Below are 25,296 nucleotides of genomic sequence, written 5' to 3' on the forward strand. Positions count from 1 at the left end.
CTCTTTGCTTAGCATTTTTGTGTTTAAAATGTTCTTTAAGAGTGTTGCTGGGCCTGACGCTGGAAGATAGAAAACTATATATATATTGAATGAATGATACTAGTTAGTTAATCACTTGATTAAGAGTTAAAAACATATTAAATTATTATAATAATGTGTATTAAAAATAAAAATATAAAAAATTAAATACAATAAATTTAATGAGCAATTTTAATTTGTTTTATTTTCTCCATTTTAAAATGTTAAAATTTAAATTAAGGAATAAAATTATTTTGTAATGAATCAAATAAAATGCAAGATAACTAAAAAATAATATTAATCATTTAGTAAAATAAATTAAAAAAATTTAACAGGATAAATTTAAAATTTTAAGGGAATAAAATATTATTTAATTAATTTTTTTTTTTTTAAAATGAGTGAGAGCCGTTGAGGCACTTGCCCCACCATGCGCTAAAAGCTATTTAGATGCCTTAATTTCTTGTTTATCAAAAACACCACTTGAAATTATTTTCAGGACTATGAGCTATTATTGAGTTTAAATGTCAATTGGAGCCACTTAATAAATAAACACACTTCTAAGAATTCTGATTCGTAAAATGGTAAGATAACACATTTGGATTACTTCCTCTTGACCGAACTTACGACACTGTATTTGGTAATATGAAAAATGATCCGAAAGAGTAGAACAAAATTTTAGTAGACTTCAAGATTTACCAGTATCGAGGTGCTCTGCATCAGACGATTAACAGCTTAAATATTGCTGAAAATTTGGCACACCATAGCATCGGCTATCAGACCATAAGTTTCAAAATTCCTATAGCTTTATGTCGGAGCCGGAATTTGCTTAGCATTGGAAACCATGGCTTTGTTAGGAAAATCTTAATAAATCATCAATCTGACTCTCATCATACCAATGATTTCTCAAGAATTCAAAGAATGGACTAATGGATCAGGAGAACATTAGATACCTAAAATTTCCCTGAACAAAAACTTGAGCAGTTGCTTCATTTTTTTCACTGGATTGATTAAAAAAATAATCCCTACATGGTCATCTTCTTCAAGATAAGATCTCAACAAATCGACATTCTTTCCACATTTTGGGCTATGAACCACAAAAATAATAATGGCAGAGAGCTTTATCCTTCAGCTTGCACAATCTTGGTGTGAGATCCTTGGACAAAAAGCTCCATATAAGCTGAACCTGAAGTATTTTCTGCATCCAGAGAGGAATGCTGTCAAGGGGTAGTTCAGACATTTGCAACTTAATATCATCAATCCCTTGATATGATCTGCATACATCTTGGACGGAACAAGCATCACTGGTGCAAAGGCTTTTGATACAAAAGCTTCATAACTGCAGGGTGCATCTAACAAATACAAGGAACCTCATTATCTGGCAACTCTGACATTAGGATCCTGAAGCATCATCCTCTGGAGATGAATCCTTTGATGCTTGCTCATCATCATCCTCTTCTTCATCCTCATCATAATCCATAGGAGTAGGGTGTCCATTAAGATCAACATTTACACCATCAACCTTTCGCACGAACTGCCCCCGCACACGAGGCCTCCTTTCAGCAAGCTTTTTCCTATTAACATACCTGATCTTCTTATCAAAACAACGCTCTTTCCTTTTCTGTCTAAATTTCAACAATGCTGCTTCTCTTCTATCTAATTTATTTAGTTTCACATCAGGGGAAGATGAACTTCCGATTGATGGCCACAGATGAGTACTAGGCATTTGACCAGGTTGTAAACATATATTAACAGGGTAGTAGGGAAATGATGCCATCCCAGTCGCATGAGGTGAACATTGTGGAAAATGATTGTATTGAGGCAGAATAGCTGAAGGTACATTATTTTGCAGCTCATGCATATTCTTTTGACATAGTTGTGCTGATGAAGGCATTATAACTTGATTCATAACTCCTGACATAAAATATGGATAAACACTTTGTGTGGTACCTGAAGCATCGAGTTGAAGCTCATTTCTTGGATGCACAAGCACCTGAGGGAGGTTTTCATCCTTGAAATTTCCTTGAGGAAATTCCCTTGACATGGGTGGGGTGCAAGATCTCTCCAAAGAAAGAGAATCAGGGACACTAGAACTGCTACGGAAGTCATCTTGTGAGTATCTCTCCCATGTCTCTCCATTTTTATGTAATTGAGCATCAATAACCACTTGCTGACCACATGCTTCAACTTTCTCTTCCATCCTCATATTTTGAGTAGCATTGTCCTCAATGCTGACGAACCCTTGGGTGTTGTTTTTGATTGTGCTTGACTTGGCATAAGTAAAGAAGGCAGAAGACTCACCAATCTTCAATTCGCTCTTCTTTGGACCAGATGATAATTGTCCTGCATATTATTTCCAAAATTAGACTTGGCTTGAGAGAGCCCATTTCAAATTTCTTTTGCAAAAAACTCCAAAAGGTGTTTAAGAAACAGTCAATAGGTCTCAAATTGAAGAAAGAATGATTGAAAGAACAACAATGCTCAAGTACTTGGGTTTCTCACTGCAAATGACTAGTACAACATTAAATCAATGTCATTTCATTATTCCTTTGTATGTCACCTAAGTGTTTAAGCAAAATAACTTGTTTCTTAGTGTAATTTGTGAAACCTAGATCGACTCAACCAAGAGCTATGCAGATCAATAGATAGCTTCATTGACCCATCGTTAGAGCTAGCCAAAGGTCGGTTCTCAGCCTAATCTGGTGGTTCCGGTTCAAGATTTAGGGGGACCATAATCAGCCCTTAAGGGTTCTAGTTCCAATTTTGATCAAATCCAAGTTTTAAATTTTTTCAATTTTTTTTTTTTAAAAACAGAAAAATGAGGCTTCACCCGGAACTGATCCAGTCAGTTCTAGTCCAATTCAATGTTGATTTTGGTCAATCTAGTTCAGTTTTGTTTCCGAACTGGCCAGCGGCCACATCTACCCATCATTTTCTCAATATCATAAATCTAATTATCATTCTTTTCATCTTTAAATTGTCAATAATACTTAATTGACAATGAATCCAAAGCAGCACGTGGCCAGATACTAAAACTGGTGCCATACAAGCAGCAGCTGGATCATGCAAAGTAGCTCACCTCTTCTGCGGTCACTTATTCCTGGCACATCAGGCCTATATTCCAGTGGATTGCTAGGTGAAGGCTCACTAGCAGCAGCAGCAGCGGCAGCGGCAGCGGCAGCGGCAGCGGCATTAGCAACGGCGGCAGCAGCAACAGACTGAAGCAAAGACAAACATAACTTCAACATCACTAATAAATTTTTAAGAGTTGATCACGATTGAGAATTAATGAATTTAAATTACACAAGATCTGCTCAGTGTACATTAGGTCCCATGATATTGTGGACATGTGTGGACACAGCACACCAGATTAGTGGTTGGCATTTTTGAGGTAGTAAGGAATTCAGAACACACCAGGAGTATTTGGAGATAGATTATCAGAACAGAAGTTATATTTAATATGGTAAGAGATTTAACTAAGCAAACAATCAAACAAGTAGCTGTATATCTCAAAACTAGGACATAGCATAGAAATAAAAGCACAAAATCACAATTCTGAATTCAAGCTTCACAAGAACTGAAGTTCAATAATCCTAGCAACACTGTTCCACGATTTGAGAGTGATCAGTGCAGGCATATAAATTAGGAAAAAATTGTGATTGACATCATACACATATGATCTACAGGCACAATAGGCCAGTATTCCAGCATATTTCAGGCTTCACAGCAACAAACCCTTAGGAAAGAGGCCTGCTTTATTTTTATATTTAGGGATCTTCCATATGTCCACATGCTTGATCATGTTCAATCTTTATTTTCCACCCTTTTTTTGAAGCACCAATATGGGTGTGGAAAATGTATAGATAAAAGAATAACATACATTACAATCACAATAATCATGATCCCTACCATTCAACTGAAGTGTTCCCATGGTAAAAAGTTCACTATTTTACAAGTTACCAGAGCCAAAAAGTACATATTATACTCGCCTCATATTCCTGATGAGTTGATACAACCATTTCAGGATTTGTGCACTTCCGAGACTTGTCATCTGTGTCATCGGAGAATAGAGTAGTACTATTTGTGTTGGCATCACTAGGATCTGATGCTACCAGGTCAAAGTGATAATTCAAGATGTTCTTCTCCACCATTCCAAGCTGCCAATCACAAACATATTAATGAACACCTCAACAATGCTTCAGTATCAGTGGACGTAAAATGCCAACTAACAATAAACCAGAAAGTGCAGAAAATGAGACAATAAAAACAAAAATGGAAGTGCCCATCAATATGCATTTGAAAAAGATGTAGAAAGGCAACCACCACATTGAAGTCATGAGAGTACATCATTACCATAATATCCTATACGTAGTTACAATCATATTACAGTAGGAGGGAGTCAAAACATATAGAATAATGAAAGTTCAAAAGGCATACTATTGTCTGTACCAATCACCAACAATATACCAAAGACAAAAAAAATTCCATCCTAATATTGCTTTTCCTTGGTTTAGTACCTTAGATATACGAACCTGATATACACTTGGCATGCACAACATTCCTCATAAAAATACATGAGAGAGAGAGAGAGGATGAAGGGGGAAGAGAAGGAGGGGGAGAGCAAAGGGGGGGGGGGGTGTGGTTGTGGTGGGGGGGCTGGGTGTGTTTGGGGGAGGAAGAGGAGGAGGGGAGAATTTAAAAGTAAAGAGCCAAATAGCAAACCAACCATGCGCCTCCTTCTCCACATGTGTGTCCACAGGTTCAACAGCTCATTAGTGCGTAATGGTTTTACAAGATAGTCAGCTGCTCCTAACCTCAAGCACTTAACAACAATTGAGACCTCATCCTGTGCCGACATCACTTATCGAAGCAAAACATTTCAATAATCGGTTCTAAGTCCAAAAAAGGATTTTAGTGCAAAAGAGAGCAGAAGTGAATATTTCAGAACAAGCTTACTGATCACAGGAATGTGCCGTAACTCTTTATCCCGTGTGATGTACTTCAACATCTTCATGCCTTTCTTCATTGGAAGGTCAACTTCAGCAAGTATGATATCAATATCAGGTCCCTCAGCATTCAGAGCATCAATTACCTGCCTAGCTGATCTCACTGATGTAACTGTGAAGCACAGGGCATGCAGTATAATTGTGAAAATCACGTCACTAACATAGAAGCAAATGCTCAAACAATTGAATGTAATGTAAAATGAAGGGTTCTCACAAAAGAAGTAACTATAATCACAATGTGAAACAGACAGTAGATATTATGAAGGCTTCCTCCATACGAGAAGTTATAGTTGAATGGGTTGTGCCATGAAACCAAGTTTGAAAATGTTGGTATAATTAGTTAAGCCATTTTAAAACAACCAACAAGCATGTAAGAGGAAGACTGGGTTAGAATGAAACACGTTAAGAATGAAAAAGTAGTAGAAAAGGAACTTCACATAGATATAACCATACCAGAAGTACTCACAGTTGTACCAATAGGATAACCTGACTATAAGTCCACCTAATAGCAGCTTCCAATTTTTCCTATCAATTTTATGTTCTGTTTCAGTCGCCAAGAGATCTTTCTTAGCAGCATTTAAGTGACTTCTATATTTTTTTCATCCAAATAGGAAAAAGCAAATAACTATAAATGGTTAAAATTCTATTAAGGCAAATGAAATTAGGATTAGCCTTGTAGGTGATAGAACGTGTGTATATATATATATATATATATATATATATATATATATATATATAGTCTCTTTTTTTTTTCCCCCTTTTTCATCACTGGGTTAACTTAGAGAGGAAACTTCCTAACATTGTGCCAAATCGTAAAAATTTGACTACTTGAATTGAGTTTTATCATTTTCATAATGAAAACTGAAAAGAAAAAAAAAAAAAAAAACCTTTCATAACTTTTATAACATCCAAAGAGTCATAACTCATAATGAAAGTTCAACTTTCCAATCTACCATAACTTCATTAAATTCCATTTTAAATTTTTAGGGTGTGTCCACAGAGATCTTGAGCTCATATGAGAATAAATTTATCCACCATTAGATCGAACTTTTGCATATCATTTATGCACTCATATATACACTTTAATTAATTCTGCACATATCTCAATACAAATACTTAATCTATTGATAATTATTAGCTTGAGCTTATATTAGATGCGCTCAATTTTTAGTATTCCACCTTCTAAAAAATCACACCATCCAATTTCTTAACTCTAATTTGCATTAAAAACATTTAACTATAGTTTCATTATGCTAAATTCAAAAATTTCCACTTAATGTAAGCATCTGCGCGAGATACTTGAATATAACCAATCACAAAAAATTATAGCACCTAAAGGTAAAAGAAACAAATAAAATCAGAAATATACATAATTTAGCCAAAAGATAACAAGAAAAAGCAAGTAAATAATTATATACCGTGATAAGAACACTTCAAAAGGAGTGTTGAAACTTCCTCACAGCTCTTGGCATCATTATCACATAGCAGAATCCTTACTTTGCTTCTATCAATAATCCCATCTCCACTCTTACCGTTACCAACACCTCCACTGTCCTTGTTCATATTATGCTCCTTTCCCTCCATAGCTAATCAAAATAGCAGACTTAATTCACCCCTCCAAAACTCTCTCTCTCTCTCTCTCTCTCTCTCTCACACACAGACACACACACACACACACACAATAGACAGAAAAGCCCAGAGTAAGGGCAAATACTAGAGAACATCCATAGAAAATATCTCTTCCTCCTTGAATGGGAGATAAATTAGGGTTAGGGCTCGGATCAGTAGCTGTCCGCACGGAAAATTAATTTACACATGCCCAAGACACCAACCTAACTTGAAGACAAAGCGAGGAAGGAAGGAGAAGAAGAAATAGCAACACGTACAATTTTTTTTAAAAAAAAAAAAAGAGAGAAAAAAGGAAAAAAGCTGTAAAAATATTTTTTAATTTTATATGCTCATATTAGGTCTATCCATAAACGGCAAGCAAACTAAGAGAGAATTATTTGTCAGAATATCAAACGGTCTTCGTCGAGGATCTTGGCGGGACCACGAGGGGAATCAACGGCAAGATTTAGATCACCGGAGAACCGGCGCACTTTAGCTTGACGCAAAAGCAATCTCTCTCTCCCTCCTTCCCTCTCAGAGAGTTTTTACTCTGTTAAGTCCTCTATCTCTCTCTGTTTGCCCTTTTTCTATCAGCTTTTCAACTTTTAATTTCTCTAATTAAGATTAAAATAGTGGATGCTCTGGAGGCTAACGTGCGCCAGGGGGAAGAGAGAAATCTAAGAAGCTAGTGGAACAGAGTAATAGAATTGGGTAAACAGCGGATGGAAGCGCATGTTAGCCAGATTGATGACGTGGCACTGCTGGGGACAAGGGAGAGAGAAAAAGTGCAAGGAAAAGGGAAGAGGTCAGAGTGTTTTTGGATAGTTTAGTAGAGATAGAGAGAAGGCCACGTCATCCATAAAAATCTCCCTTTCGTGAAGGGAAAGTGGGAGAAATAAAAATGTATTTTTCAATTTTTTTTCCAAGTCTAAATAAATCCATGAAGATATAAATAAAAGTCATTTAAGCCATTAACTTTTAATTATAATTAATTAAACTCTTAATATATAAGTGTCAACTGGCCAACTGATTAGGAAAAAAGAAAAGACAGAAAGCAATGGTGACAAACCAACCATTATTGAACACATATGTTCAACTGTTCCTTGGCACTTTCTTGATATATCATCACCATCCATGATCCATACAGTAATACTAAAACCCACCATCAATGGATGGTTTTGAATAGCCAATCTTGATTTGATATTTTTTTTAAATAAATTTATACAATTATTAGACTTATTTTATAGTATTATATGTTATTAGTGAATGAATCACTATAAGTAAAAATTTTACAAAAAAAATTATGACTCCTTTTAAAAAATAAATCATTTGAACATCATTTAAAAAAAAAAATTCAAATCTCACACTCTATTATTTGATCTGAAGACTAAAATAATAATATTTAATAAAAAAAATAAAAATTATAAATCTATTTAAAAAAAATAAATCATTCATATACTTATTAAAAAAGAATGAGATTCAAATTTTACACCTTATTATTTGATCTTAAAACAAACAATAATCTATTAGAGTAGTTTAATTGTTTATGGATTTGATAGTTTATGTCGAACAAATTTTTATACTTTGATGGTGGTAGGGATTATTTCGTTAGAGAGTAGAATAAAAGAGAGGCATCACTATCACACCAATGCTGTGATGGGAAATTATTTACTTTGTTTCAAGCAAATGTATTCAGCAAATGACTATTCCCTCGTGAAAATCACTCTAAAGGAAATTGCACAAGAAAACAGATTCTAATTTCAAAAAGGAGAAAAAAAGTAGTAATTATTATTATTATTGTTATTATTATAGCAAAATTAAATAAATTTAAACAAGCATAAAACTGTTCTAATTTGTGCAAAAACTAAACTTTGGTTTCGCCAGCTACAAAAAAAATTTTGTAAAATAAAAAATCCTGTTATTTGTAGTGGGTTCTCTACATGTGAACAATACATGTCCTTTGTGAGACTGAAAAGGCTACATCTTGAAGAAAAATTAAAGAAAGAACACATGTTTATTTTCACATGTACAATAATATAACTACATCCAAATTGAAGACTCAATATAGGAAAAGAAAAATAGAATATGCTCATGAATTTCCCATCCCCTAGCTCAGTGCTCAAACTGGAAAGAAAATAATATGAATATTGAAAATGTCAACGCTTTGTTTAATGAACTAACAATTCATGCTTTTCTTTTTGTTTTCCTTTTGCAAGAAAACAAATAAATTTATCAAAAGAAACCTGCAATGTTTGATTAAGAAAAAAAAGATCATTGAGAAAATGACACCCAACTACAGATAGGATGCACACAAATACAAATCGTAGCAAAAGGAATAGGCTTTAGTCCAAAGGAATACTCAAGAAATTAAATTTCATAGGACAGCAGGTTAGTGAGTGAGCTTGAAATAGAGGATCAATAGGATGGCCAAGACAAGTGCTGAAATTAGGGAGCCAATGATCCATTTGTTCCTGTTCATCCTTCTTGACATGGCCGTCAAGATCTTCTTGCTTCTGCCAATATTGTCATCCACCCCATTAAGCTGGAAACATAAGAAATGACATTAACAAATAGTCAGGACCTTGTAAGGTCAACTGAAAATATGTGCTCAAAAGTCAAAACATTCATCAGCGGGAAATAAACCATGTTATCACCTATCAGTATTACCGATAACTTTGGCAAAAAAGAGTATTACCAATAACTGAAAAATAGGAAGGAGCAAACCATACCGCACTGTGAGCATGTAGGAGAGCCTGGCGTTGTTGATGCAAATCTTGAAGTATTGAGACACCGAGTTCTTCTGTTTCCAACATTGTTCTTCTACTCTCCTTAATTCTATCAGTAGACTGATTCAGTCTCTCTGTTGACATCAATAGTCTCCCTCTTTGATCAGCAGAGACCTATCCCATCATTCACAAATATCCAGAGAAAAGCACCACAAAGAGAAAGAAGACGATTGATTATTCACAATATCATATTTTTCCGACTCATAAGATTCACTAAACTAGAGGATTTCCTAACTTGTAATACTGCATTCTCCAATGAAGGTGAAAATACAAGGCATTCACCATTTGAAGAAAATCTCAGACATATAAACACATTGTTTAATATATGACTCTGTCAGGGTGGAAATATAGAATCCAAATGCATAGAAAAGGGCAGTACCAATAAGATCAATTTCATGTTTAAACGCTTCAAATGAAAAATCATAGATGCAGTCTTTCAAACCAAAATTGCAAAAAAATAAAAATAAAAATAAAAACAAATACAAATTCTATTAAAACACTGAATAATCACTTTCATCCATAAGTTAAAAGATTTGATCTATCTAGCCACAGGTCTTCCCTCGTAAGCTTGTTAAAGGAACATCTTCCCTCATGAGCTTGTTAAAGGAACATCTCACACAATTCAGTAAAGTTTTCCTGACATTTCATGGATCTGTCAAGGCCACTTAAATAGCCTTTTATGTCAATTATTACTATTTCTACCATATAATGTAGTAGGTTCCATAGCCTGCAGGCAATTTTTATTTTATAGTCTTATTTTGATCACATAGTAGTTCCAAGCCATGTATCTGTTGCCTTCACTTTACCTATTTTCAGTGGAAGATTTGTACAGCCTCTAAATGATAGGAAATATCACTTTTCAGAGCTGCCAGTAGCCTATTTTAGTTTACATGGTCAAATAGAAAAAAGTGCAACTGCAATCTGTCTCAACGATGAGACTAAAGAGAACCATCTACTAGCAGCCTAGAGAATGCATCTTGATGAGCCTCAATTAAAAAAATATGGTAGGAAACAAAAGGTATCACTCTTGATAGATTCAATATGTTAAACAGAGGTACAGAGCAGAGTTGCTCTAATAAAGCAGAAAAGCATGAGAATGAGAAGAGTTCTTATTTATTTATTTATTTATTTATTTTTATTTGGGCTCCAAAATCTCATAATCATAGAGGTGATTCCAGTACAACTAAGCAAAAGCTCATTAGTCGAGAATGAGAAGTTTTGAATTAATAAGGAAGTAAAACTGAGAGTCTAAGGCTCAATTTAGTTCTTGAAACAACCAAGGGGAATTGGACTGTAATGCTTAAAAACAGCTCTTTCATTCCTAGGCATTTGTAAGTTCCAGCATCTCTATACCTTCATTCTTTTCAAGTAAAACCAAAGGTTAAAAATTACAAGTCAAATTTCATGCAGAAAATTGATTGGCTATATTTGCTATTTGGTAGTAACTTAAAAATTTTAAACTTAAAAAATATGATTCAGATGAGAATTATATCAATCAAGGAAAGCGTACCATCATTGCATCTGCAATTCCTGAATCCTCCAACTCATTCCGGGCAGCCTGATTGGCATTGACAGATGTGATTCTTTTTGCTTCATTCTTCAAATTGTTCAGATCAGTCTTGTACTCTCTTAACTTAGCAAGAAGCATTCCCTTTATATTAGGAGGAAAACTCCTAGCCTCGAGGTCCATCTTTCGAATCTGGAGAGATTTGGGTGAATCCCACAGTAAATTGAAGAATGAAAATAAAAATGGAAATTTAAGACAAAGAATAGGGATTTGACATCACCAGCGTATCAGCTTCATCCAATCCAGCCTTTATTTCAGAAAGTTTCTGCTTCTTCAGCTCTGCAAAAAATGAATGCATGAGATCATCACGGGTCAAAAACTAGTATACAAAACAAAGATTAAGACTTGAACAAGTTATACAAATTTTCTGAGCTAAGTTTGATAATGAAAAACATCATAACTACATATGCCAACCATAAACATCACCTACAAGAAATTTAGACCTGTAATCTTATATCCTACAAATATAAGATTTTTAGAAACATGACAGAACTGCTCAGATTTCAGCATGCATGCAACACACATGGACACAACCCAAACAAAGCAGTGATCTGTGATAGTCTGTCACCTTCTTGCTGAACAGTTTCTTTCTGTACATTTATCTTCTATATTGTTTCAATTTCCTTAAATCAGATTTAAGCACATTGGTAAACCAGGCTTAAGTTGGTTGGTAGATGAAAATTTGCAACTACTATTAGTATGAAAACTAACTTAAGTAAAATTACCCAGTAATTGCAACCACTACCAATCTCTCATTTAGTATTTGGAATATAGTAAACTTCAGCTCCAATATCATACAAAGGGCAAATAAATAATTTGAATTAAAATATAAAATTCAAATCCATAGATTTCATATTCTCAATAATTTACAACATTATAGAAATATATAGATGTGTATTAGAGAAAAAGTTGGAGTGGTGCCAATTGAGAAAAACTTGAGAGAAGGGCGATTAAGGTGGTTTGGTCACGTGAAGTGTAGAAATACATATGCTCCATTTAGACAAGTAAAGCACATTGGGTTAGAGGATAGAAGGAAAATATGGGGTAGACCTAAACTGACTTGGAGGAGAGTAATACAAACTTGATCTAGAAGCATTATACATTTCCGAGGATTTAACCCAAAATCGTTTAGAGCAGCGAAAGAGAATCCATATAGTCGATCCGAATAAATTTTTGAGATAAAAGTTTAGTTGAGTTGAGTTGAGTATAGAATATATGGATGCAAATTCATGAGCATAAAATATGCATATAAGAAAAAGCACTATATAGAGTCAGTTCAATGCATATTGATGGCGTTGCTACAGTTGCATAACAAATGAAATAACTTGTAGATATAAACAAATGAAGCTAACAATGAGTTAGCATACAAGCTCACAGTTGCAACTTCAATAAGTTCATACATGGATGTGAAAGTGAGATTGGCATTCCTATAAACAAAGAAAAAGTTTATTCAATTATACCTACATTGCAATAGAATGGCAACTTTACTAGTACTAATTTGCAATGGAACAATGAACTAATTTATCCTGGATGTATTTATTACAATCTGTCCTCATTTACTCCCGCCTCTTATGTTCAAGTTACAAGTGGGATACATCAGGTCACAAGAAAATCCAGTAGTGATATGTTACTAGTTTGTCACCCAACAAATCTCATCGGTGCATAAATGAAGCAAAATTCCTGAGTCTCGCGCGAGTCAATGTTGATAATTAAGATCATAATCTCCAACCGAAAGGCGTAAATAATTCACAAAAACTAACAGAAAACAGATTAAGAAAAAAAAGAAAATTATTCAGAAACAAAGAGGACCTCTTTGTTTGGTTTACCTCCTTCAAAGACACCAGCTGACGTGCATTTCCTCGACAAATTAGCAGAAAGATCGCAGTATTGGCGTTCATATCCCTCGAACACCTGACTCATCTCTCTGACTAAACATTTCCAATGAAGCACAGAAAGAATAAAGTCATTAACACGTTCCTAAATTGGATTGAATTCTTCAAATAGACAATATATTAATTCTTAAAGACAAGTTCTGGATACGAATGCAGATACATTGTTCAGTTTTATGAATCTAGGAGCACACATTCACATAATGAATTGAGTAATTTCTACTCTACCAGAAAGCGATCCGAGGGATGAATATATTCTACTTGAAGGCACAGGGGAGTCGCCGGAGAATGATCAGAGAAGATGTTTGGCAAGGTGAGAAATGGAAATCCAATAAGCCAGTGATCAATGATGGCGATAGTAGGATTGCATTGGTTCCCGGATTTGGCAATTTTTGCGTGAAACTTTCACGGACATTCTGAATTTCCAATTATGCCCTTGTCTAAATGCTTCTTTTTGGCACGTGCTCTTGGATGCATTCTCCTTGCCCTTTCTAATTCTCCCGCGCGCTTCACTCGACTCTCGCGTTAGCCTTTGAGTGCCAGAGTTTTTCTTTCGTTTTCTTCTTCTTCTTCTTCTTCTTCAGTTATGTTGCACAAGTTTCTTCTGGTGAAGTTATGATAAACGATTGGAAGATTGCAAGCGGAGAAAGTGATTTTTTACGCTTACGTGAATCATACACCAGTTGTTCGTTGAAAGTCCTAGAAGAAAGACGCGTTGCTTGTTTCAGACCAAGAAGGGTAGGCTTTTACTTGCAAAAGTATGCATACCAACAAATCTAAGAATTTTTTATGTTCTATGTACTCCGCAGTTTTGCATAATCAAGTGCCACTCGAGCTGCAAGAGATGTGCAAAGTTATTTCCACATCTATTGGTAGTTTAGACGATTTGGAATCTAGTCTAGATGGATTTAGAGTTTCTTTGACATCACCTCTTGTTACTCAAATCATGGATTCTTGCAAACACGAGGCTCCAACTAGAAGACTGTTAAGATTTTTTCTGTGGTCGAATAAAAGACTGGTTTCTGAAATGAAAAATGAAGATTTTAATCATGCAATTCGAGTTTTGGCAGAGAAGAAGGATCATACAGCAATGCAAATTTTAATTTCAGATTTAAGGAAGGAGGGTCGTGTGATGGAGGCACAAACTTTTGGTCTTATAGCTGAGACATTGGTTAAACTAGGTAGAGAAGATGAGGCATTGGGTATATACAAGAACTTGGACAAGTTCAAGTGCCCTCGAGATAGTAAAACTGTCACTGCCATTGTCAGTGCTCTTTGTGCCAAAGGTCATGCTAAGAAAGCATATGGGGTGTTTTGGCATCACAAGGATTTGTTATCAGAGGTCAAGCCTTGCATTTATAGAAGTCTTTTATATGGGTGGTCAATGCTGGAGAATGTGAAGGAAGCACGAAAGATTATCAAAGAGATGAAGGGGGATGGGATAATGCCGGATCTGTTTTGTTTTAATACATTTCTCAAGTGCCTTTGTGAGAGAAATCTCAAACGCAATCCATCAGGACTTGTGCCTGAAGCTTTGAATGTGATGATGGAAATGAGATCTTACAGGATAGAGCCAAACTCAATTAGTTATAATATTTTGCTTTCTTGTCTTGGAAGGGCAAGAAGAGTCCAGGAATCTTGTAGGATGCTTGAGCTAATGAAAAAATCAAATTGTGCTCCTGACTGGGTTAGCTATTATCTTGTTGTAAAAATATTGTATTTGACTGGGAGATTTGGTAAAGGGATTAAGATAGTGGATGAGATGATTGTAGCGGGCTTGGTCCCGGATCATAAATTTTACTATGACTTAATTGGTGTTCTTTGTGGAGTTGAGAGGGTGAATTTTGCTCTCGAGTTGTTTGAGAGAATGAAAAGAAGCACAATAGGTGGTTATGGGCCAGTATATGATGTGCTAATACCTAAACTTTGTACAGAGGGGAACTTCGAGAAGGGTAAAGAGCTATGGGATGAGGCCATGGCCATGGATGTCACTCTTTGCTGCTCAATTGATGTGCTGGATCCCTCAATCACCAAGATTTTCAAGCCAACAAGGAAGGTGGAGGAAGAGGTCAGGCTTCAGAATTGCATCACAGCCAACATTCCTAAGACTCAAGCACAAGTTAGCAAGACTAGGAGAAACGTAAACAAGAAAATGGAAAGTAAGAAGAGACAGAAGAAATCTGCTTCAAGATAACTGGTAACTTATAATGCTTTATTCCAGCTGCGACACTTTATCCATGTTCTTAACTTCGGTCATTAAAAGAGTAAATTATTTCCTGCATCATTTTTCAGACTAATTTCATAATACATGTAAACACACGTGTCAAGCAATCTGTCAAATTTTAGACGAGGTTAGCTCATATTGTCCCTATTAATTCACTTAACTGGTTTATTTCTTGATATGCCCAGTTGGCAATTCCACTGATGTGTCTCAGAATTATAAAATTTAGCATGTCCCCTATTTGCAACAGTATTTAATGTTTATCCAAAAGGATTACTGCCTGAAGCCAAATAGGTATGAGTGGCTGAAGATTTTCTTTTAGGACCTACTTTTGAGGGGTCCATTTTGCTCTATGATTTGCTAGAGCTGATTGGGCTACTCAGATTTACTGTTGCACTAGGCCACTGCTTTTCCTTGTAGTTGGAGAAAACAATTTCTTATGTTGGAGAAGTTGCGTACTTGTGTTGCCTAAATGGGGAGAAGCGTTTATTGCAATGTCTGGCTCTGATAATCGTCACTATTGATTCCAAATTCACAATTCAGTTCTGTGCTTGCCATTGGCCTCTGCCTTTCTCTCTCTCTCTCTCCTTTGTAACTGCTTCAGACTTCACAAATTGTAACTTTTATAGACTAAAATCATGTTTGCAATAGCTGGCGAAACAAGACGGAACGCATAGATACAAAAGCCAACAATGGATAAAGAATGCTATAACTTTTGTCTGACAACAAAAAGAGAAGGTGCAGTGATATTTAAGTTCAGCAATCAAAAATTACTTGGAACCATTAGGATTTCTAAATGAGGAATAACCGTATAGAGATTAATGGAATTGAATAAATTTCTGATATAGCTAGGCTAACCAGTAGCCATTTGGCCTCACCTCTGCTGCATTGCCCTTGTGTCTCTTATGTTTGTCTGGATATGTCTACAGTGGTCCTGTTGGTTGGCATTTGGGAAGAAGGTCCATACTCTAATATTTGGACATCACATTATCCACCATGTAGTCAGATTTGTTAAAAATACTTTGTATGCACAAAATTTGAATGCATATTGTATTCTCATTGAATATTGATGTGCTATATTGTTAAAGAGTAGTTGTCCATTACCTTTCCCCCACGACGTCTTTGCTTGACTTTTAAACCTACAGATGCTGTGCAAATTTTCCAGCTAATCATCCTAGGCCTTACTTTTTTTCTTGGAAGTTGCTTCCACGTCTGCATTAAATATGATCCTTTTTTTTAGAAAGTATTATTTGACAACATATATCTAACCGATGCCGTCCAATGTATACGTATGTGTATGCCTATGCACAAGTAACCTCTGTAAAATTTACTCATTTCTGAAATTACTTTTATTAATTGAGACTTGTATACCATCTATAAAGAGTTAGGATTAATAATTTTGAGTGTGATGTGATTATATGATTGCATGATTTTATTAATGCTGATTTATTTCTAAAAATTTCTCAACCAACTAAAATGAATTGGGATTGATAATTTTAAACGTAATTTAATTACATGATTTGGACACAAGGAGAATTTAAATATAACATATATGATGTAAAATTAATACCAAATTGCGACATCTAATAGTACTTATCATTGTAACAATTAGTCTAATTTGCAAGGAATGTAGGAGCAGAGAGACTCAAAATTCTTGAAGGATTATGATCAATCAATCAATCAATGAGGTGGGCACAATTACAATCAATAAATAATAATAATAATAATAATAATAATAATAATAATAATAATAATAATAATTAGAGCCTAATGGGGTACATGGCACATGGTTATGAGATGAGATGGACAATTGAGAATGGGATCTTAAATCATAATCCCATGGGACCAGGAGAGGCGAGACCAGACAAGCAACCCTTGTTATGACTTGCACGTGTTAATGTAGCATTAGACGAACGTTAGCATATGTTTGGAGGGTGGTGTTCACGCCCTTTGCAAGGGGCGTGGAAGGTTTAAACTCTTTTACGCAATTTGAGGAAGAAAATCAGCCAAGGAAAGGAGAAAGCTTTCTATCTGGGATCTTTCTTCTTAACGCGTCGAAACTTAAAAAGAATAAAAATTATAAAAAAAAAAAAAGTTCTCTCCGCAATTTTAATTACTAAACAAATAATTGAAGTTTCTGTGGTGATTTTCATTCTATCGAAAAATCAAGAAGCCGAACCTAAAACATTAAAAAAATTAATTTAATTATATAATATAAAAGTATAGTTGAAAAAACAGAAAATAATGAGATTTTCACCATATTAATATTATAATTGTCTTTAAAATTTTTATGATTTAAAGTTAAAGCTTTTATTAAAATTGAATGAATCAAATAAAATTTTATGAAAATAATAAATTTTAACTTAATAAAGTTATGATGAATTTTAAATAAAAAAGGTATATGAATTATCTAAGCATAAAATTTAAATAAAGAAACTAATTTATTAAAAATAGAATCTCGAGCATTTAATTATTTTAATTAAAAATAAAATTAATGCTAATTTATATGAAGCATCAATAAAAATTGACGGTAGGGAAACAGAGGAGTGGGAAATCCACGTGAATCCAATACATAAAGTTATATACTTTTAATATTCAGGCTAAGTAATTTTTTGATTAATTAAAATTCAATTTTATTGATAATTATTATAAAATAATTTATTATAAATACAATAGGTTAATATGAAAAAATATACTCTTAACACTAAAATAAATGTACATATATAAAATTTAATATGAAATACTCTAATCATAAATTAAAAAATAAATAAATATCACTATCAAAATACCAAAACATCTTGATTATATGAGTTTCAATTATTTTTTTATAATCACTAAATCGTTATCATTTGATTTTTTAAAATTTCATATCTAATATGAAATATACATGTGTAATGCTCATATAAATGAGAAATCTTAATAAAATTATTAAAATATTAAATTTTATCTTCAAATATTGTGTGTACATGTAGCTCTGATGGAGATTTACAGTGTGAGAATATGTCCAGATATTGATCCTCTCTAAATACTGTATATATTTATCTTCGACAACAAAAAAATCATAGTCGTTTTAATAATAATTTTCAAAATCCATTTCGGATATAGCTCCTCAATCATTTCCGACAGGCGCATGTAAATATGTAATAACTAATTATCTACTAAGAAATGGACATTTATATATATATATATATATATACACACACACATAAAAGTGTCACTGGACAAGCAGTAGTTGGACGTACGTCGTCCCAGCGCAGTCCCTGATTTGAACTCTTCCATTGTCACCGCTACCAAAACAGGACCAACGCGTCCAACACCAACGCCACCGTCACCGCCGCCTAGGATTTTTAAATTATTCTTCCTCTTCCCCCCTCCCTACAAAGAGCTCTCAGAGCTAAGAGAATATAGAACTTTATATTATTATATTAAATGCCTTTCAGATCCACACACTAGAAAGTTACACCCAAAAGAGAGAGAATTTGGATCTCTCTCTAATTGCCGCTTCTGAGTCTATAATCCGAGAGAGTTAACTTTAATATGGGAATTGAGAACTTCACTCCCCAGAAGAGAGCAAGCGGTGGCCTACCTTCCACGACAGCCAACGGCAGAGGAGGCCGTGCAACCATGCCGCGCGGCAGGCAGATTCACAAAACCTTCAATAACATCAAGATCACTATCCTCTGTGGCTTCGTCACCATCCTCGTCCTCCGTGGTACCATCGGCATTGGCAATCTCACCAGCTCTGAGGAGGAAGCTATCAACCAGAACCTCATCGAGGAGACTAACCGGATTCTGGCCGAGATCCGCTCCGACAACGACCCTACCGACCCGGATGAGCCGCCCGAGGCCGAGATCAACCCCAATGTCACTTACACGTTAGGCCCCAAACTCTCTAACTGGGACGAGGAACGCAAGGTATGGCTTAGCCAAAACCTCGAGTTCCCTAATTTTGTGAATGGGAAGCCTAGGATTTTGCTTTTGACCGGGTCGCCTCCTAACCCCTGTGATAACCCGATTGGGGATCATTACTTATTAAAAGCTATAAAGAATAAGATCGACTATTGTAGGATTCATGGGATTGAGATTGTTTATAATATGGCTCATTTGGATAAGGAATTAGCTGGGTACTGGGCGAAATTACCCATGATTAGGAGATTGATGCTGTCGCATCCTGAAGTAGAGTGGATTTGGTGGATGGATAGTGATGCAATGTTTACTGATATGGTTTTTGAGATCCCGTTATCCAAGTACGATAAGCATAATTTGGTGATTCATGGGTATCCTGATTTGTTGTTCGAACAAAAATCATGGATTGCTTTGAACACTGGGAGTTTCTTGTTTAGGAATTGTAAGTGGAGCTTGGATTTGCTTGATGCCTGGGCTCCAATGGGTCCTAAGGGGCCAATAAGGGAGGAGGCTGGCAAGATTTTGACTGCAAATTTGAAGGGGAGGCCAGCATTTGAGGCTGATGATCAGTCAGCTTTGATTTACTTACTTCTTTCACAAAAGGATCAGTGGATGGATAAGGTGTATATTGAGAATCAATATTATTTGCATGGGTATTGGGCAGGGTTGGTGGATAGGTATGAGGAGATGATTGAGAAGCACCATCCAGGATTGGGTGATGAGAGGTGGCCTTTTGTGACTCATTTTGTTGGTTGCAAGCCTTGTGGGAGCTATGGGGATTATCCTGTTGAACAGTGCTTGAGAAGCATGGAAAGGGCTTTCAATTTCGCTGATAACCAGGTGCTTAAGTTATACGGTTTTGGGCATAGGGGACTATTGAGCCCCAAGATCAAGAGGATCAGGAATGAGACAGTGACTCCATTGGACTATGTAGACCAGTTTGATATTCGCCATTCAGTACATGGAAACAGCAGGTCGGGGAGCTAGTGAGTGAAATATGTTCACTGTGTCATAATTTGTAGGCAATGTAATTCCTCAGTTGAAGGCAGATATAAATTTGATAGCAATCTACATTTAAGTAAGTTTTTCCTTGCTATGTTGTCTTGGTTATGCTTCTGAGATAAAAAAGGATAGAATTCTTTTATTGGCATCAACTTTGTGTTCCTTCTTGTTCGAGTAATCAATGAAGGAAATTTATAAACAAGAGCTACAGATGGTTGTCCTCCTTCATTTCTCTTCTTATTTGGGTAATGACTTGTTTATTTTCCTTTGTACTCATTCTTCTGGAATGTAAATGATAAGAATATTGTGTACGATTATAGAAAATTGCAGTCGGGAGAAAATTTGAAATCCTCAGTTTGTCATTCAAATTATTGATTTGGATGAGAGTGTTTTATTTGTGTGATTAACTTTATGCTATTTTTGAAAAAAATCATATAGATGTTCTGAAATTTTCCACATTGCACCTTAGATGGATGATTGCATCTGACATGCAGCGCTATTGATCTTTCTTTGTTTGCCTTAATTCAATTCTCTTATTGTCCATGTTGGTTATGATTCTAGCATGCTTAGCCTTGCTAATATAGTTTGCAAAAAGACCTCTTGCTTCAGCAAGCAGTGCTTACTGCTGACCCCTTGGATTGGAATTTTGGAAGTCATGAATGTTCATATTGCCTGTTTCTTAAAGAGAGTGATGAGGAAAGATGAAAGCATACTTTATCATATGGGAAATTATTTGCACTCATAAATAGTATATAGTATATATACAGTTCATCTTTGATAAAAATTTATTACCCCTGTATGTAGATCTGAATGTAAATAATGTATAGTGCGCACTGAATAAATCCTCTCTAATAGGATTTTTCCGATTTAAACACAATTCACCGTAAACTTAAAACACAGTATATGTGTTTAGATCCTTATATTTAATAAACGAATTCTACGTATTTGTGTTTTGAATATACAGTAGACTGAATTTAAATAAAAATTTTTCTTTAATTATTTCATTAAAATACAAAGTATTTCAATATTTAAAAAACAAAAATTATATAAAAAATATAAAACTTAAATTTAAAATCTCATAATTAAAAAATTATATAAAAAAAATATTAAAATCAAATTTAAAACCTCACAGTCATAAAAATTATATATAAAAAAATATTAAACTCAAATTTAAACCTCATAAAAACGATCCTAATGACACAAGTCTCAGCTATGTACGTTGCCACTATATCATGTAGAGTTCTTGTAATTAACGGAAGGGCTCATTTACGGAATCATCTTTCTGTGGTCATAGGATCCACAATCACGTGGATCAAAGAATGCTGATTATAAATTTTGATATCTTATGGAGCATTCAATTTACAAATACAAATTTTATTATTGCACCCTGCAGCCCTGTTCTGCCGCTCTAAGATATACCAATCCTCGTTTTATCCTCTGCAAAATAAATCCGAAAGAAAAATGATCAGCGTAATAGGATCCTTGAGATCATTTGACAGATCAAAGAGAATTTTATCCATCAATTCCAGTATCAAGAAAAAGCTTGGGAAAACGTGGCTTTAAAATGCCACATAAGAAATCACTGGAAGTAAATAACTTGATGCACTACTACCAGGCAAGGAACATTTTCCAGGCATTCATCACCAAAGCATTTCGTTACTTTATTTGTCTTACCATCGGGCATCACATAAGTAACATCATCTAAATAGTACCAAACTATCAAGGAGACTAGGAAAAATGTGTTAAGTTCTAAGCTTCATTTGTTTAGTGGAAAATAACTTATGCATGGAAAATATTTTTCATGAAAAATTATTTTTTAAGAAAATATTTTCTATTGTTTGATTGCAATATTAAACTAATGGTATATATAGCATATACAAGTAGTTATACATTTTAATAAAACTGTTAAATTTAGAAAATGACTTTCTCTTTTAGAGAGAGAAAGCTATTTTTTTAAAAATGGCTTTGTTAACCCTAAACACTAGAAAATGTGAAAAATATTTTCTATAAAAATATTTTTCTCATAACAAACAGAGCCCTAATATGTATACCTCTTCTGTATCCTTTATGCGCAGGAGCTCCAGTTTTTCATAAGGCTTCCTGTCTGATAATGTAGCAAGCTGCAGCCAAGCATAATCATAATTAGAAAGTACAGTAAACCATGTTTTACTTCCTCATTTTTCTTGTGAATAATAATCAATACCCAGAAACTGAAGCGCTCTGGATCCAGTGGTGTGGGCATCATCACTTCTACGTTGTATGGTTTCTCAAGTCATCTTCGATCTGTATGAATTTTGTCATAAATTGAAATAAAACATTGCAAAATACAAAACAGGAATATAGAATAAGAAATCCTTTTCTGTGTATTGGCAAACTCTAAATGATTTCTTGATGCAGATGCAGATATGAAAATCATTAAAAATAACAAAAACCTTGACTCAAAGTCTTCCATCTGAAAAACACACCAAGTTTTATGTTTTAATGGAATAAATAGAGCTTACACAAGTAAAGGCATTCATCTCAAGCCTTTAACTCGTCTAGCAGATTCCTTTGCCCTCCTTAACCATGATTAAGCATATTCTGCTGCATTATTTGTATTATCCTGTAACTGAAAGCATCCAGAAATGAAACAACAAAGTGACTGCAACACATAAAAAAGATGAGCACTCATCACAATTTGAACATAGAAATTTCCACTTGGAGATCTTAGGTTTTAATCCTATTTGGATAAGGGGTATAAGGGTTTTATGGGATTGAGGAGAGCTATCCTCCTTATTTTACCCAATGATTAATGTGACCAATGAACAACTCAACTCAAATGAAGCCCCAACCCCAAGATGAGCCACATACACAGAGGGTTGATATCCTATATCTTCTTGTAATAATATAAACCATTTGGTACTATGAAATCTCAATGACACAAGAACTAACAGAAAGTAGGTAACTTTCTTCAAATTCAAAAAGTGTGTATATGTGCCAAAAGACCAACAATATATAAATCCCAAGACCCTTGAATGGATCAAAACCCAGTAACAAAAGGTTTAACCACCTTTTTCTGCCTTCTAACCTCTCAGCATCACTTTGACAACAAAACAAAGGAATTAAAATGAAAAAAAAAAGAAACTAAAAATAATAATGCAGGAAGTGAAAGAAAAAGATAAAAGCAACAAGCATACTTGTGCTCTCCTTTTCGGTGGACCATCCTGTAACCATTCAACCTCTGCAACACGATACCTGCTTTAAGAAATAGAAAGACATGAAAAATAACTTACACAATAGATAGACTGGATCAACATCCATAGCTAATGCTATTGAAGAAAATAAATGATATTTAAGAGAAGGCCAAGCTCACCCATTTTGATCCCAAGATCGGAGGATGCGAAATCTACGGCCACTTTCAACCTGCAAGAAATTGTACTTTATTAAACAGGAATAAACATAAAAAAGCACACACACAGAAAAATGCTATACTTCATGGAAACACCTCTGCCCTCTTCACCCTTGAGGGCTGATAATTGGATCCCGCATGCTCAAAATTTGAAATGCATTTTCTACATCTAGTTGTCACTAAAACAAATATTGCCCACCTTATGCAGAGTGCTCATCAATTATGAAGTCCTGCTACTTTTAGAAGACACGAAATAAAAAAAATAAATAAATAGAAAAAGCAATCCAACCCAAAGCTTCATAAACAGTTTAGCTTTTCAGACTTCATCGTTTGTAAAGAAAACAAAAAGAGTACAATATGCAAATATTTGGGCAGGGAAAAGAATAATGGTATTTTTACCTCTAGATAGAGTCGTCCATCTGGAAGTGGCTCACGACTATACAGTAGCTAGTTAACTCAGAACAAAGTCATGTTTAAACGAAACTGTTCAGAAATATTGGGGGTAAGTGCGACAACTAGACAACTAAAAATTTGATAACTAAATGGAAAATGAACCAAAAACCCACTCTGTAATATGATGAGGAGACATCACCATCAAAGCCACTTCTATTGTTCTAGGGTCTAATTACAAGAGGAGCAAGCGAGTTATAAATCTTGGTTAGTAGATTTGGAGGTGCCAAGAGAATTAGATTGGGCTTGATCTTAAGCCTTTAGAATACAAATGGATTAACTTCACATAATTGAATCTTAAAGTCTAAACTCTAAAATATTTTAATTTTGTTTCTTTATGTTATTTATAACTCATATAAATATTTATCTTCTATATCAAATAGAGATAGCTAAGATCAAACGTTGAGAACAACCACCGCACCTTCACTCTTGAACCGTTTCGCCTGGCACTTTTGTGGGGGAAGCATCAGGAGATGCAACTACTTTCTACTGTTGTTTATTTAATTATTTATTTTTAGCTCTGCAAAGCCAATGCCAGATGTAACGGTTCGGAAGTTCCCCACTCCTATTCTTGGCAGTTGGCAAGGCCGTCACAAGCTGTCTCTTGCCCTATGGAGCTAACTAGTGTGAATCTGTACAGGTATGCGCCAGAAACCTCGAAGATGCTTATTATTTGGGCTTATGCGAGCTTGCCAGATAGGGGGAGGCTGACCTGGGGGCCCTGGCCAAGGGGGACCTAGGTGCCGCACGGGGCTAGAACTCCCGTCCCGTGACAATGTGGTATCAGAGCAGGCCCCAGACGATCCGAATCACGCCAAGCGCCCCAACGGGATAGGGGTAGGCAGGGTGCCGATGGCGACAAGGGTGTTGCTAGAATCGGGTGGGCGAGAATGTCAGGCCTCAATGGGACAGAGGTAGACAAGGGTTTTCTCAATCCCACGTCGGACAAGAAAGGGGTCGATCCGAGGGACAAGTGCGGCCTATCATGCAGCAGCTGGTATGCAGCGTCTGGCGAGCAACGTGATGAATCTTGGCAAAGGCATTTTAGAGGATGTCTGCGTGCGGAAGTGGGTGAGTGCACTGGCAAACTGGTGGCCAATATGCTGCTCAAGTGTTTGCGTTGGGCGAGCGCAACAAATGGCGTATGGACTCCTATGTGCGAGGGAGTGTGATCAAGTTGCGCAGGGAAGCGACGCGAATGTACGCAAACGAGGGCGTTTGCGGGATTGGGTGGGGGAGAATGTAACGGTTCGGAAGTTCCCCACTCCTATTCTTGGCAGTTGGCAAGGCCGTCACAAGCTGTCTCTTGCCCTATGGAGCTAACTAGTGTGAATCTGTACAGGTATGCGCCAGAAACCTCGAAGATGCTTATTATTTGGGCTTATGCGAGCTTGCCAGATAGGGGGAGGTGACACAGGAGCCACGGCCAGGGGACCTAGGTGCACGCACGGGGCTAGA

At 35.5% G+C, this 25,296-nt stretch overlaps 4 protein-coding genes and 1 long non-coding RNA gene across 5 annotated transcripts; 2 read left to right on the forward strand and 3 right to left on the reverse strand.

Annotated features, from left to right (window-relative positions):
* Positions 1 to 980: 980 nt before the first annotated feature.
* Positions 981 to 7,236, reverse strand: LOC110635675 (two-component response regulator-like APRR1). Its single transcript, XM_058139445.1, has 6 exons — positions 6,440 to 7,236; positions 4,972 to 5,133; positions 4,742 to 4,875; positions 4,005 to 4,172; positions 3,095 to 3,233; positions 981 to 2,358 (listed from the first exon to the last, which is right to left on the reverse strand). The coding sequence occupies exons 1-6, from the start codon at positions 6,603 to 6,605 to the stop codon at positions 1,409 to 1,411; spliced, it is 1,719 nt and encodes a 572-aa protein (XP_057995428.1). The 5' UTR covers positions 6,606 to 7,236; the 3' UTR covers positions 981 to 1,408.
* Positions 7,237 to 8,754: 1,518 nt separating this feature from the next.
* LOC110635676 (vesicle transport v-SNARE 13) lies at positions 8,755 to 13,346 on the reverse strand. Its single transcript, XM_058139911.1, has 6 exons — positions 13,100 to 13,346; positions 12,809 to 12,910; positions 11,203 to 11,261; positions 10,926 to 11,114; positions 9,359 to 9,529; positions 8,755 to 9,171 (listed from the first exon to the last, which is right to left on the reverse strand). The coding sequence occupies exons 2-6, from the start codon at positions 12,900 to 12,902 to the stop codon at positions 9,019 to 9,021; spliced, it is 666 nt and encodes a 221-aa protein (XP_057995894.1). The 5' UTR covers positions 12,903 to 12,910; positions 13,100 to 13,346; the 3' UTR covers positions 8,755 to 9,018.
* Positions 13,347 to 13,373: 27 nt separating this feature from the next.
* Positions 13,374 to 16,195, forward strand: LOC131175490 (pentatricopeptide repeat-containing protein At5g61370, mitochondrial-like). The gene has a single exon (XM_058139910.1). The coding sequence runs from the start codon at positions 13,632 to 13,634 to the stop codon at positions 15,063 to 15,065; it is 1,434 nt and encodes a 477-aa protein (XP_057995893.1). The 5' UTR covers positions 13,374 to 13,631; the 3' UTR covers positions 15,066 to 16,195.
* A 2,092-nt stretch (positions 16,196 to 18,287) lies between these two features.
* On the forward strand, positions 18,288 to 20,368 carry LOC110635674 (probable xyloglucan 6-xylosyltransferase 5). Its single transcript, XM_021785102.2, has one exon. It carries the CDS (start codon positions 18,630 to 18,632, stop codon positions 19,983 to 19,985), a length of 1,356 nt encoding a protein of 451 aa, XP_021640794.2. The 5' UTR covers positions 18,288 to 18,629; the 3' UTR covers positions 19,986 to 20,368.
* An 897-nt stretch (positions 20,369 to 21,265) lies between these two features.
* LOC131175332 (uncharacterized) lies at positions 21,266 to 24,371 on the reverse strand. Its single transcript, XR_009145409.1, has 4 exons — positions 23,353 to 24,371; positions 22,204 to 23,234; positions 22,052 to 22,120; positions 21,266 to 21,437 (listed from the first exon to the last, which is right to left on the reverse strand). It is a non-coding gene; the product is annotated as an uncharacterized LOC131175332 (long non-coding RNA).
* Between the last annotated feature and the right edge of the window lie 925 nt (positions 24,372 to 25,296).

Source organism: Hevea brasiliensis, chromosome 17 (assembly GCF_030052815.1).
Source record: "Hevea brasiliensis isolate MT/VB/25A 57/8 chromosome 17, ASM3005281v1, whole genome shotgun sequence".
Taxonomy (NCBI): Eukaryota; Viridiplantae; Streptophyta; class Magnoliopsida; order Malpighiales; family Euphorbiaceae; genus Hevea; species Hevea brasiliensis.

What these genes read in the sequence shown, in the direction of transcription:
- LOC131175490 (XM_058139910.1), top strand. Translation starts at nt 13,632, where the DNA reads ATGCATACCAACAAATCTAAGAATTTTTTATGTTCTATGTACTCCGCA.
- LOC110635675 (XM_058139445.1), bottom strand. Translation starts at nt 6,605, where the DNA reads ATGGAGGGAAAGGAGCATAATATGAACAAGGACAGTGGAGGTGTTGGT. An exon ending in TTTGAAGTGTTCTTATCACG is followed by an intron (nt 5,134 to 6,439) that starts GTATATAATTAT and finishes TGTGCTTCACAG; the next exon opens with TTACATCAGTGAGATCAGCT. An exon ending in CAACTCATCAGGAATATGAG is followed by an intron (nt 3,234 to 4,004) that starts GCGAGTATAATA and finishes TCTTTGCTTCAG; the next exon opens with TCTGTTGCTGCTGCCGCCGT.
- LOC110635676 (XM_058139911.1), bottom strand. Translation starts at nt 12,902, where the DNA reads ATGAGTCAGGTGTTCGAGGGATATGAACGCCAATACTGCGATCTTTCT. An exon ending in GAATTGCAGATGCAATGATG is followed by an intron (nt 9,530 to 10,925) that starts GTACGCTTTCCT and finishes ATGATGGGATAG; the next exon opens with GTCTCTGCTGATCAAAGAGG. An exon ending in TCCTACATGCTCACAGTGCG is followed by an intron (nt 9,172 to 9,358) that starts GTATGGTTTGCT and finishes TTATGTTTCCAG; the next exon opens with CTTAATGGGGTGGATGACAA.
- LOC110635674 (XM_021785102.2), top strand. Translation starts at nt 18,630, where the DNA reads ATGGGAATTGAGAACTTCACTCCCCAGAAGAGAGCAAGCGGTGGCCTA.